Genomic DNA, 13,208 nt, shown 5'->3' on the forward strand with positions numbered 1-13,208 from the left:
TATAGAGTTTGGGATATATTCACCGTATAAGACTACCCCTCTTCCAACGCATCAAATTTGACTTTAAAAGCATCAAATTTGATTTCAATATAGTAATTATTATCCTATTACTTTTTCCTCCTTCTCTGACTCTAAGATCTCGCACATGCGCACCTGCTTCACTGCAGTCTTCAGGAGGGAGATCTGAGAGGCAGAGGAGGAGGTACGGTAATAGGATACAAGGGAGGGGCTGACAGGTAAAAGAGGTGTGTTTTTCTGGGCCCAGAGCCACTCTATCTCTTTTTTCCATACCCCGGGCGCCCCGGACACCTGCAGCTTGCTCCGCCCTTCACTTACACCTTCCCGGTGAGGCGCCCTTTCACCTCACCATTGGGACTGCATTAAGTCCACGAATCCTGTTGAATGGATTTTCTTCTACTGTACTTGTACAGTGTCGCCCTTAATGTTTTCATACAGTCACTGCATAGGCCAGGGACGCGGCCACTGCCATTTTTGAGCTCCCCTCACAAGATGCAGCAACCACAGATTCTCCAATCCGGATTGGAAGTTTCAGCACCGATGCTATAAGATGACTCCCAGCATATAAGATGACTCCTGCGTATAAGGCTACTCCCATATATAAGACGACTCCCACGTATAAGACAACCCCTGCCTTTTGCGAAGATTTTTTGGGTTAAATAGTAGTGTATAGATTACATGTAATGGTGTATATATTACATGTAATATTACTAATAATATTACAATGTAATGGTATAGTACAATATAGTAATATTTAATACTAATATTGTACTATGCTAATAATATAATATATTTATTATTTATTCATTTACAGTATTTGTATTATTATTATTATTAACTTTATTTGTACCCCGCTAACATCTCCCGAAGGACTCGATGCGGTTTACAAAGGCCAAGGCCTCAATAAAACAATAGCATAACAAATACTATTTGTATACCGCTTTTCTCACCCCGAAGGGGACTCAAAGCGGTTTCCACATAGATAATGGCAAAATTCAATGCCAGCACAACAATTACAATTATACAATTACAGTTAGACATAAATCAAATTAAAATACATCCATAAACAGTAGAACCATCATTAAAACAGTAAAACAGTCTCATCCATCGAATTGCTGTTCCAGTCATGGTCTTTCCGAAATGCTGCATAGATTTGCTTCTACTGCCCGAAGACCTGGTCCCAAAACCATGTTTTAAATTTTTTCCTAAAAGCCAGGAGGGAGGGAGTGGATCTTACCTCATTTGGGAGAGTGTCTCATAGGTGGGGGGCCACAGCTGAGAAGGCCCTGTCTATCGTCCTCACCAGGCGCATTTGCACTGTTGATGGGAGCAAGAGCAGGGCCTCCCCGGATGATCTTAGATTACAAGGTGGGACATAGGGGTAGATGCATTGGGACAAAATCTATCTATCTATCTATCTATCTATCTATCTATCTATCTTGTAAGCCACTCTGAGTCCCCTTCGGGGTGAGAAGAGCGGCATATAAATGTCGTAAATAAATAAATAAATATTACACCACTGTATATAACAGGACTTGAGTATACACATATTTTGCTATCCATAGATGATTCTAGAACCAAACTCCAATGGGTCCATAATTAGAAAGCTTGACTTATTAGAACCAGAGGACAAGTTCTGAGCATTTGTGTAATTTGTTTGTTTGTTTTTTGGACGCAAATATTTCTGTTTCAAAGGTTTTTGATTGTTTTTTTTAATGTGAGAAAATTCAAAAGAGACAAACATAATGCAAACAGGTTAAGAGGGACTCCAGGAACAGAAGAAAGTCCTTTTCCTGTCTCATAGTAAAATTGTAGGACTATGTGTCCTACAATTCACAAGAACAGTTGTTCCTGCCAACATTGAACTCAGTCTGAAAAGAGCTTCAGAGCACTGGTTATTTGAGAAGGAAGCAATTCTCAGGACAGCTGCAAATTTGAAAGGGAAATTCCTTGAACTTTCATAGGTTCACCAGTTTCCTGTAACCCCCCCCCCCCCCAACCTCTTGACCGGAATTATTTGTTCAGGTTTTCTATGGAAGCCTCTCCTTATTATACCTTGTTTTCAGAAGTATCTGAAATATATCCTATCGGTACTTGAGGAAGCTGGCATCCAAATAATGAGATGTGTACAAATGAGGGCATATGTGACACGGCAGTTCAACATAATTGATCAAAAGGAAATCTTATGTGAATTATTAAACTCTGTGGAGAATCAGCTCAGTAAAGTGATGAATACGTTATTCATTCAAGCATAAGGAAAGATCAGTAAAATAAACAGTAATTACCTTGCCTGCCCCTATCCCTCGCTCCACCAATATTTACCAGCTTTTTCCTGAATTGCAGCAGTCAGAATTTTTGCCCTCCAAATGGCTCCAAGTGGGAGATTTTTGTCAGGTTTTAGCCTCAGGTTAGATCTTTTTTTAATAAACAGTGAGCAGGCATCTATCCTGTTGTTTTAAATAGCCCAAAGCCTCCCAAAATTGGTTTAAATGTTTGCATGAACCTCTGTAAACACTTAGAATGATTGTTTTCATTTTTCTTTAATTGCTCAGGACTCTGGGAGCCAGAAAGACATGTACAGCAGGGCTCTACTATAACACCCATCACCCTGGACCACATAGCCTAGAGTGCGGCTTCTTAAACTTTTTCTACTTGTGGCCTCTTTTTACCCAAGAAACTTTTACATGACCCCAAATATAAGGATGCTTGCCATAGATGCAGGCGAAACGTCAGGAGAGAATGCCTCTAGACTAGGGGTCCTCAAACTAAGGCCCGAGGGCCAGATATGGCCCTCTAAGGTCATTTACCCGGCCCTCGCTCAGGGTTAATATAAGTCTGAAATGACTTGAAAGCGCACAACAACAACAACAACAGCCCTATCTCATCAGCCAAAATCAGGCCCACACTTCCCATTGAAATACTAATAAGTTTATATTTGTTAAAATTGTTCGTCATTTTAATTATTGTAATGTTTTTAAGTGGTTTTTTTTTTGCATTACAAATAAGATATGTGCAGTGTGCATAGGAATTCATTCATGTTTTTTTTCTAATCTGGCCCTCCCAACAGTTTGAGGGATTGGGACCCGGCCCTCTGCTTAAAAAGTTTGAGGACCCCTGCTCTAGACCATGGCCATATAGCCCGAAAAAAACCTACAACAACCCAATATTTTTAATGTATACATGGCAATTGACTAAGGTAGATAGGCATGTATTACACCTATACTAAAGTCACTCCACTGGTTGCCAATTAGTTTTTGGACAAAGCACAAAGTGTTGGTTTGAACATTTAAAGTCCTACATGGTTACTACAGGATCGCCTTCTCCCATACAATTCACCTCGCACACTGAGGTCCTCCCATACAATTCACCTCGCACACTGGGGGTAGTTACTGCAACCAGCTAGAACATGACTGGTGACCATCACCCAGACGACCTTTTCATCAGCTGCCCAAAGAAGACTGCGGGATGACCTGCCAGAAGAGCGCCAACAGTTGTTGGACTGTGTTGGAATTTAAAAACCATCTAAAGATCTATCTCTTCCAGAAGGCCTACCCAGGCAGTTTTCATCATGAGTTTTAAATTTGTGTCTGATGTTTAATTTTTGTTCTGTGTTCTTTAATATTTGTCAAAATATGTTTTAATATGTGTATTTTGTAGAATGTGGGTGTTTTAGAGATGTTTTACTACATCTCAAGATATGAGGCGAGGCATCTAAGAATTATTATTATCTATATAAATAAAAATGTAATGTTCGTTTGTAGGATTAACAGAACTCAAAAACCACTGGACGAATTGACACTAAATTTGGACACAAGACACCTATCAGACCAATGAGTGTCTGTCACCCCTAAAACACACACAAAAAACCCAGCAGAATCGACTTGAAACCTCCCAAAATAAACTATATATACATATACACATGCACACATATATACATACACACACACATATATATACACAAGCACACATAAATATATATACATACATATACACATATACACATTTACATATACATATGCACACATACACATATAGACATACACAAGCGCACACATATACACAATATACATATACACATATAAACACAGAAATACACAAATATATACACACATATACACTCATCTATATATATAAAAATGCTCTGTGCATAATGAGTACCTTAAAAACAAAAGAACCAATTAATGAAATCACACCAAATTTGGCCACAAAATGTCTCACAACACAAGGAGTGACCATCACTCAAAAAAATTGATTTTGTCATTTGGGAGTTGTAGTTGCTGGGATTTATAGTTCACCTACAATCACAGAGCATTCTGAACCCCACCAACGATGGAATTGGGGCAAGTCTCCTACACAGAAACCCCTTGTGGGCCACAGCAACGCATGGCAGGGGACTATATATAGACTATATAGTCTATATAAATAAAAATGTAAAGTTTGTTTGTGGGATTAGCATAACTCCAAAAACCACTAGGTGAATTGACACCCAATTTGGACACAATACACCTATCAGGCCAACAAGTGACTATCATTCATAAAAACACTGAAAAACACAGCAAAAGAGATGTTAAAAGCCAAAATATAAAAAATACATTACAACACATACACATAACCACATTGTTCCCCTGATAGAGTTGTGTCCAACTCTGGGAGTTGGTGTTTATCTCAATTTCTAAGCCAAAGAGCCGGAGTTGTCCATAGACACCTCCATGGCCAGCATGACTGCATGGAGCACTGTTACTTTCCCACCGGAGAGGTACCTATTAATCTACTCACATTGGCATGTTTTCGAATTGCTAGGGGCTGACAGCGGGAACTCATGCCGCTCCTCGGATTTGAACCTGCGACCTTTCAATCAGCAAGTTTAGCAGCTCAGCAGTTTAACCCACTGCGCCACCGGGGGCTCCGACATAACCACATGTGTATTTATGCATAACTACATAAATACACATATACACAAATACACACACATATACACATATATATACACACACAAAACACATATACACAGACTGGGCCACAGCAACGTTTGGCAGGGGACGGCTAATTATTAATATTATTATTAAACAACTATAAATATCAAAACTCATTTGAAAGAAAAAACTAAACTAAATATGCCAATATATATCTTGCTGGTGTTCAAAACTGCACAAAACTGCACAAACTTCTCCACCAAGCAGGCAAAGATAATAAAGTAGTAGGGGTGAAGCCATGTTTAGATCACAATGCTATGTTTTGTTGTGAGATAGCAAATAACAGCTGCTGAACATATTTATTACTACTATTGTTTCTTAAACACTGATAACATGTAACTGGGTGCCTACTGACAATGATTATGTAAAGAAAACCAGTAAGATAAGGTCGGCTGCATTCAAACACATTTTAAAGGGTTATATGATTATATATTTGTGCATCCTTCATTTCAAAAAGGATAGAAAAAAGAAAAGACGGAAGGACAGAAGAAAAAAGGCAGGAGGGAAAAATGGAAAGGAGAAAAGGAAAGGAAGCTTCAGAGTCCAAAATCTTTAACAATACATCTATTAAATAGATGTCTCTAGACCAAATGCACTATCATTCAGGTTAGGACATGGCAGACTTTTCATATCCCCCTGACTCCTTGATCTCATTGTCTTTATATACCTGTTAATATTTCTTTTTTCTTGCTGGAAACATACAATCCTGTTCTTACTTTTTTTTCTCCCTCTTGAATAATGCTTTAGTCCAGAGTGTCCACTATGTGACTTTATGTCTTTAGGGAGAAGGCTTCCAGAGACCCAAACATAGGTAAAGGTAAAGGTTTTCCCCTGACATTAAGTCCAGTCGTGTCCGACTTTGGGGGGGTGGTGCTCATCTCCATTTCTAAGCCGAAGAGCCAGCGTTGTCCATAGACACCTCCAAGGTCATGTGGCCGGTATGACTGCATGGAGCACCCTTACCTTCCCACCGGAGCACTACCTATTGATCTACTCACATTTGCATGTTTTCGAATAACAAGGTTGGCAGAAGCTAGGGCTGACAGCAGAAGCTCATGCCGCTCCCCGGATTCGAACCTGTGACCTTTCAGTCAACAATCTCAGCAGCTCAGTGCTTTAACCCATTGTGCCACCGGGGACTCCCAACAACACCAACAAATATTTTTGTTTAAAATTTGACAGTTATTCTAAAAGCATGATTTATCTTTAAACCTTGACTCACAACTCCTTGGGTATCTTACTTTAACTTTTGACAGGTGAAAAATGTGGGAAGGAGAGTTATGGAATCCCTCTATCACTCTGTTAATTCCACGAAGATCGAATTCTGGCTACTTCTGCGTTCAATTGGAAGGGTATGATATGGTCCATGCTGTCTACATCACTACTTCATAAACTGTGGATCCCAACCCCAAATTGGGTTCCATCAGCTCAATGTTGGGGTCATAAATAATTATAAACGTTTTCTGGACACCACACAGTTTCACAAATCTGTCAGCAACAATATGCAATGTTTACAGTGTATTCCGCAGAAAAAACTTCCACTGTACTACGCAAAGAGGAAATTCAGCCTGTTTAGTAAGCCTTGAAAATGTTGATTTATTATCGGTAAATGTTTGGTTTTTATACCTGTTTTATATATATGGGGTTGCATAAAAATTTGTCTAGCAGGAAGAGGGCATGTGTGGAAAAACCTTAAGAAACCCTGGTCGAGATAGGTACATTCATCTAACATCCCACACGGATAGATGTCTGAATGTTTATTTATTTATTTACCATATTTATATACTGCCATTCTCAGCCCGAGGGCGACTCAGGGAGGTTTACAAATGGCATGATTCGATGCCCGCAATAACATAAAAACATTTAGCATAAATAACATTTAATAAAATAATAAATGTTGGAGACCAGATTTGAATTCACACTTGGCCATGGAAAGACAAGGGGTGATTTTTCTCAAGCGAAGAGCGAGGCAGTGGCAATCCTTTTTTAAACAAATGTGGCCAGGAAAAACATATGATAGATTTGCTTAAGGTTTGCCATAAGTGGAAAATGACTTGAAGGCGCACAACAAAGAGTTGTTGCTTCCAAACACTGACATAATTGAAAACAACATTCTGCACATGTAGTTGTTGCATTTAATTCATTCATTCTGGCTCCCACTTTGAACAGCCAACTTAGCATAGTGGTTTGTGTGTTGGAATAAAATCCTAGATATCACGATTTGATTCCTCACCTGGCCATGGAAAACCACTGCATGATCTTGCACAAGTCACATTTTCTCAGTGTAAGAAGAAGGCAAAGGCAACCCCCCTCTGAAAAAACTCTTGTCAAGAAAAACCTTTACAATAGGTTCTGTAGCTTGTTAGAGAACTGCAGTTTTGTACAACTAAATATGCAATTGAATAATTACAAACAACCATGCAATATATTCGGCACTCAGGGAGCATACTACTCCTCTGTTGTGCCAGCTCCACTGGCTACCAGTTTGCTATCGGGCACAATTCAAAATGCTGGCTTTAGCCTGTAAAGCCCTAAACAGTTCTGGCCCTACTTACCTCTCTGAACGCATCTCCTCCTATGAACCGACTAGGACACTAAGATCATCTGGGGAGGCCCTGCTCTCGGTCCCGCCTGCATCACAGGCGCGCTTGGTGGGGACGAGAGACAGGGCCTTCTCAGTGGTGGCCCCTCGACTGTGGAACGCCCTGCCTGCAGATATCAGATTGGCCCCCTCCCTGCTGGCGTTTCGGAGGAAAGTGAAGACCTGGCTGTTCGAACAAGCATTTGATTAAACAGTGTAATTGAACATAGGAATACGGAATAATGGATGACGAGACTGGATTCTGATTTTACTGTTGAGGCGCTAATGACTGTTATACGGATGTTAATGATTTATGTGATAATTGTTTTTTATTGCCCTATACTTGTTTTGTGATATTTTGTACTGATGTTGTTCACCGCTTTGAGTTGCCTGAGGGTTGAGAAAAGCGGTATAGAAATAAAGTAAATAAATACATACATGATGAACAATTTCAAAAATATGAGAATAAAGAAATGGTTACAGAGAGTTCTCATGGGAATTGCTTTCCAACTGTGCTTCCATTTAGCCACCTGTATGTCCATGGCTCCATTTGTTTGCAGCCCTCATCAGCTTTTTCAGGATTTTAAAATGAGCACAAGCACTGTAGCAGTTCACACCAGCACATCAGAAAGAAGTCACGTGTTTTCCTTGAGTCCAGGGATGAGTGAATAATGAATGAATTGAATTGTTACAGTCACAGACCAAGGGTATATAAAATTTCAAAACTTTACAACACTGAAAAACATTTTTTTTAAATGTCAACGTTAAAACCAAAAATTCAAATCATTAACAGCAGAAAGTTTGTGGGTAGTAAAATGAGTAATAAAATGGGTAATAAAATTAGTAAGTTAAAACTTCATCTGCTAAATTCATGCATAAACTGTTTCCTTTTTTTTATAGCTGCCATAGGGATACACACTTATACAGTATGCAGTTTGCACATTTTTCAGTCAAAATCGGATTTTAAGTGCATCTTTTTAACACATGTTTTTGGTCATCGATGCGATCCAGCATGTGTTTTCAGCAAATGCCATTTAGCCATCCCTCTTTTATCCCAGATCCTTCTGCATTTAAGGACTGTGTAGAAGGGCCCTGAATGCATGTGTAACCAAAATGGTAACTTTTGTAGAAAGGGTGAGATTTTGGATTTATCTAGAGTGGTTGCTTAATCTGTGACCAGTCTGGAGCAGTAATACAGCCATGAAGATGGCCACACGTTCTGTTCCTAACCTGCAGCAGTGGCAGGACAGAGGAGCTTTTCCAGCTGGACTGAGATTTGTTTGGCCCCACCAGCCCTTAACATCCTTGTCACAGTCACCTCTGTCAGTGAGATGTATGGAACTCTGTTGTTTTCTGGCAATATCAGCATTGACAATATGTGCCCAATCCATCAGCTTTTCCCCAAGTGTATCAGTGCAGAGAAAGTGGGATGCTGACAGTGGCCAGCGTGGGAAAAACATCAGAGCATCTCCCAACTTTCTGTAATGCAGGGATTAACCCAGTTTACCCCACAATAAGCATTAAAAAAATCTCTGAATATCATTACGATAGTTAGGAGAGACTTGGCAAAGAAGGCTAAAAAATCTTGTGAAGCTACATCTCCCTTGGTTCTATAGCATAGAGCCATAACAGTGAGAGTGGTATCAAACTGCATTAATTCCAGTGTAGATATACCCATCATGTTACATTGGATTTCAATGTATTGTGGCGCAGTTGGCTGAGAGTCAGCTGCATTAAGATCACTCTGACCAAAAGGTCATGAGTTCGAAGCCAGCCCGGGTTGGAGTGAGTTTCCAACCAATTGTGTGTAGCCTGTTGTCGACCTTTGCAACCCGAAATACAGTTGCATCTGCCAAGTAGGAAAATAAGGTACTACCTTAAAGTGTGGGGAGGCTAAATTAACTGATTTATGAGGCCATAAAGAAGACTCCAGCAGAGCATTCCAGCGGGGGAGCATGCGGGAATGCGGAAGTGCTTCATCAGCGTCGCAGATGGACAATGAAAGCATCCCTGGCGGCCAGAAAAGTTAAAAAGCCTCTGTGTATGTCTGTATATGTTTGTATGTCAAAAATTGGCATTGAATATTTGCCATATATGTGTACACTGTAATCCACCCTGAGTCCCCTGCGGGGTGAGAAGGGCGGAATATAAAAGCTGTAAATAAATAAATATTCAGTTTTTAAAATGATTTTCAATAGTTTTCTGAGGTATGGGTATGAGAAAGGGGGAGAGCCCAAAATGTCATGTTTTGTGATGATTTGAGCCCCGTTCCGCCCAGAAGGAGTCCTCGGTGGCGTAGTGGTTTAAAGCACTGAGCTGCTAAACTTGTTGGCCGAAAGGTCACAGGTTTGAATCCAGAGAGCGGCACAAGCTTCCGCTGTCAGCCCCAGCTTCTGCCAATCTAGCTGTTCGGAAACATGCAAATGTGAGTAGATCAATAGGTACCGCTCTGTCGGGAAGGTAACAGCGCTCCATGCAGTCATGCTGGCCACATGACCTTGGAGGTGTCTACGGACAATACTGGTCTTCGGCTTAGAAATGGAGATGAACACCACACCCCAGAGTTGGACACGACTGGACTTAATGTCAGGGGAAAACCTTTACCTCCACCCATAATAAAAACAAAAGAAATCTAAAACTAATTCTTGGCAATTTTGGCAGTTTCAGAATTCCTGGAGAGCTCAAAAGGGCAGAAAATAGAAATGGGGTTTTTTTTTGGTGTGTGTGTGGGGTTACCACACAGTTTATTTGCCACACGGTAAGTGGATTTCATCAAGCTAGATTCACTATTGGGTGTTTGATGGTGGCTCCGCTTCTTTAGTACACTTCTGAAAGGAAAATGGCACAGCATATTGATTAGCAGATTAGCAGAGGATTTGAAAAAGGACAAAAGCATTATTCATCTGTTTTGACAGATGGAATGGGTTCTTCTGAAATTTCCTTATAGCTCAACCCAACCCCAACCCCCAACCACATACCGATTAAACATTAAACTCTTGCCAAAGGGTTTGGCTTAATAACAGGATGCTATAATAAAAACCGGAGTTGCAGCTCTCTCTGATACCTGGCCCTCCAGTTCACGATGGAGGGGTCTGCCCTCTGTTTGGTGGCTGCCCTCCTGGTCTGTTTCCCGATTTCTTCCCACAGTCAACTGTAAGTACATGATAGAATTCAGCAATCCTCTACATTTCCAGTTTGTATGCTAAACAAGATCATTGCTCTGACCAGCATTTTATTTTGTTCTCTCTCTAAAGTTAAACACTATGGAGAATCATTCACTTTAGGACTCTCCTTCCTCTAGAGCTGGTTTGGGGTGCACAAACACTAAATACCAGGATGTAATTTCAAGTAATCTGATGGGATCCCTTATGGGTATCTCAGGATTTTCATAGGGTTTTATTAGGGAACTTCATCTCATAGATGAGGTCCCTAATAAAACCCTATGAAAATCCTGAGATACCCATAGATGACGTCTAGATGAGGTCGAGTGTTGTGAAAGGAGATTCCATCTGAACATGAGGAAGAACTTCCTGACTTGTGAGAGCCGTTCAGCAGTGGAACTCTCTGCCCCGGAGTGTGGCGGAGGCTCCTTCTTTGGAAGCTTTTAAACAGAGGCTGGATGGCTATCTGTCGGGCGTGCTTTGAAAGCAATTTTCCTGCTTCTTGGCGGGGGGTTGGGCTGGATGGCCCACGAGGTCTCTTCCAACTCTGTGATTCTATGATTCACCAGCCTGTGACAAAATTGGGCGGCAGTGGTGCAATCCCAGTGTCCCAGCCACCAGCTGATGCTTCTCCATCTAACATGGGAAAAGGTTGCCACATAGCTTGAGTCCATGTTGGCAGATTATATGGCAGTGTAGGATGGTGGCAGCAGCGCCCCACTGTGCTGCTGCCCCAGTTCACCCACAGAGCTCCATCAGAAGTCATCCTACATCATCTGCTGAGCTTTGTGGGGCTCCATGGCAGAAGTGTCCTAGGATCTCTGAGGATGATTGCCATAGATGCAGGCGAAACGTCAGGAGAGAATGCCTCTAGACCATAGCCATATAGTCTGAAAAAACCTACAACAACCCAGTGATTCCGGCCATGAAAGTCTTCGACAATACATTGTCCTAGGATCCTTTTTTGCCCTGTGTGATAAGTCTGTAGGTAAAGAATTCACAGATGATTTTCCCAGTTCTTTCCTCTGAAATACAAGCTATAGTAACTAGGATTCATTAGTGGTCTCCCATTCAAGGAGTAACCAGAAATGCCCCAGCTTAACTACCAAGATCAGAAAGGGTCTGCTGTTTTTAGGTTTGCTTGCTTGCTTGCTTTTGCATTCTCAAGTCTACCCCAAAATATAAGTCTACCAGGGAATGCTAAAAATATTGATGACAGGAGGAAGGAGTCCAGGTATGTAGAATCTACAGTCACTGGCCCTTTCTGCAGTGCCGTTTAAAATCCAGATTATCTGCTTTGACCTGGATTATATGGCAGTGTAGGCTCATAAAATCCAATTCAAATCAGATAATGTGTATTGTCTGCTTTGATAGCCTGGATTATAAGGCAGTGTAGAAGGGGCTAGTGTTTTATTAGAAGAGCTGTGCAATTCCCACCTGTGCCTTAGAAAATAGAGACATGGGGCAGATCAGTGCTGGTGTGACTGAAGAAAAACAGCAGAACAACTAAGAGCTTGAAGAAGGGCAAGATGGATGTGACTGGAAGTTCCATCTGAATTTCTTTATGCAGCTTTTTAACTTTTAGCGTTTAACTTATTTGTTGTATGACTTTTCCAAATATTTAGTACTCTGTCATTTGGGTACTGCAAACTAACTCAGCACATAATGTTTTCTTCCTTTGTAGCTGCTCCATGGTTGTCCCCGGTGTCATGTGGCTAGAGACTGAAGAGCAGATTGTGGTGGAGGCTCATGGGCTCAATACTGCCACAGAGGTGACCGTCTCTGTCCATGATTTCCCACAGAAGAGGAACGTCTTGTACGAGATCAAAGCTACAATGAACCCAGACAATGGCATGATAGTGACTCCGATAATAAAGGTAGGTATGCAGTGATACTTACAGAGGGTGCTAACTGTGAATAGAAAAAGTCAGACTGCACTCCAATACATTTATCTGGGCAGAGTCTACACGGGCATGACAGACCTGGATTCACCCTGAGGGCTCTACTACACTGCCATATCATCTAGATCAGTGTTTCTCAACCTTCTTAATGTGGCGACCCCTTAATCCAGTTCCTCATGTTGTGGTGACCCCCAACCATAACATTATTTTTGTTGCTACATCATAACTTTAATTTGGCTACTGTTATGTATTGTAATGTAAATATCTGATATGCAGGACAGATTTTCATTCAAATTTGGCACAAATGCCCAATATGCCCAAATTTGAATACTGGTGGGGTTGGGGAGGGGGGGTTGATTTATATGTTTTAATTGTCTTATAATTTGATGTGTTATATTTATTATTTGTTGTATGATGCGGCATTGAATGTTGCCATAATCTGTAAGCCGCTCTGAGTCTCCTTCGGGGTTGAGAAGAGCGGGGTATAAATACAGTAAATAAATAAATAAATTGATTTTGTCATTTGAGAGTTGTAGTTGCTGGAATTTATAGATCACCTACAATCAAAGAACAC

General features: G+C 40.9%; 1 protein-coding gene across 1 annotated transcript in view; it reads left to right on the forward strand.

Moving 5' to 3' along the window:
- Window positions 1-10,654: 10,654 nt before the first annotated feature.
- Window positions 10,655-13,208, forward strand: part of LOC132768036 (A.superbus venom factor 1-like) — a 79,736-nt gene continuing 77,182 nt past the window's right edge. Inside the window, 2 exon segments of the mRNA XM_067464014.1 lie at window positions 10,655-10,725; window positions 12,418-12,610. Of these exon segments, the coding sequence (XP_067320115.1) occupies window positions 10,655-10,725; window positions 12,418-12,610 (264 nt within the window).

The sequence above is a fragment of the Anolis sagrei genome, chromosome 2 (genome assembly GCF_037176765.1).
Source record: "Anolis sagrei isolate rAnoSag1 chromosome 2, rAnoSag1.mat, whole genome shotgun sequence".
In the NCBI taxonomy this organism is placed as follows: Eukaryota; Metazoa; Chordata; class Lepidosauria; order Squamata; family Dactyloidae; genus Anolis; species Anolis sagrei.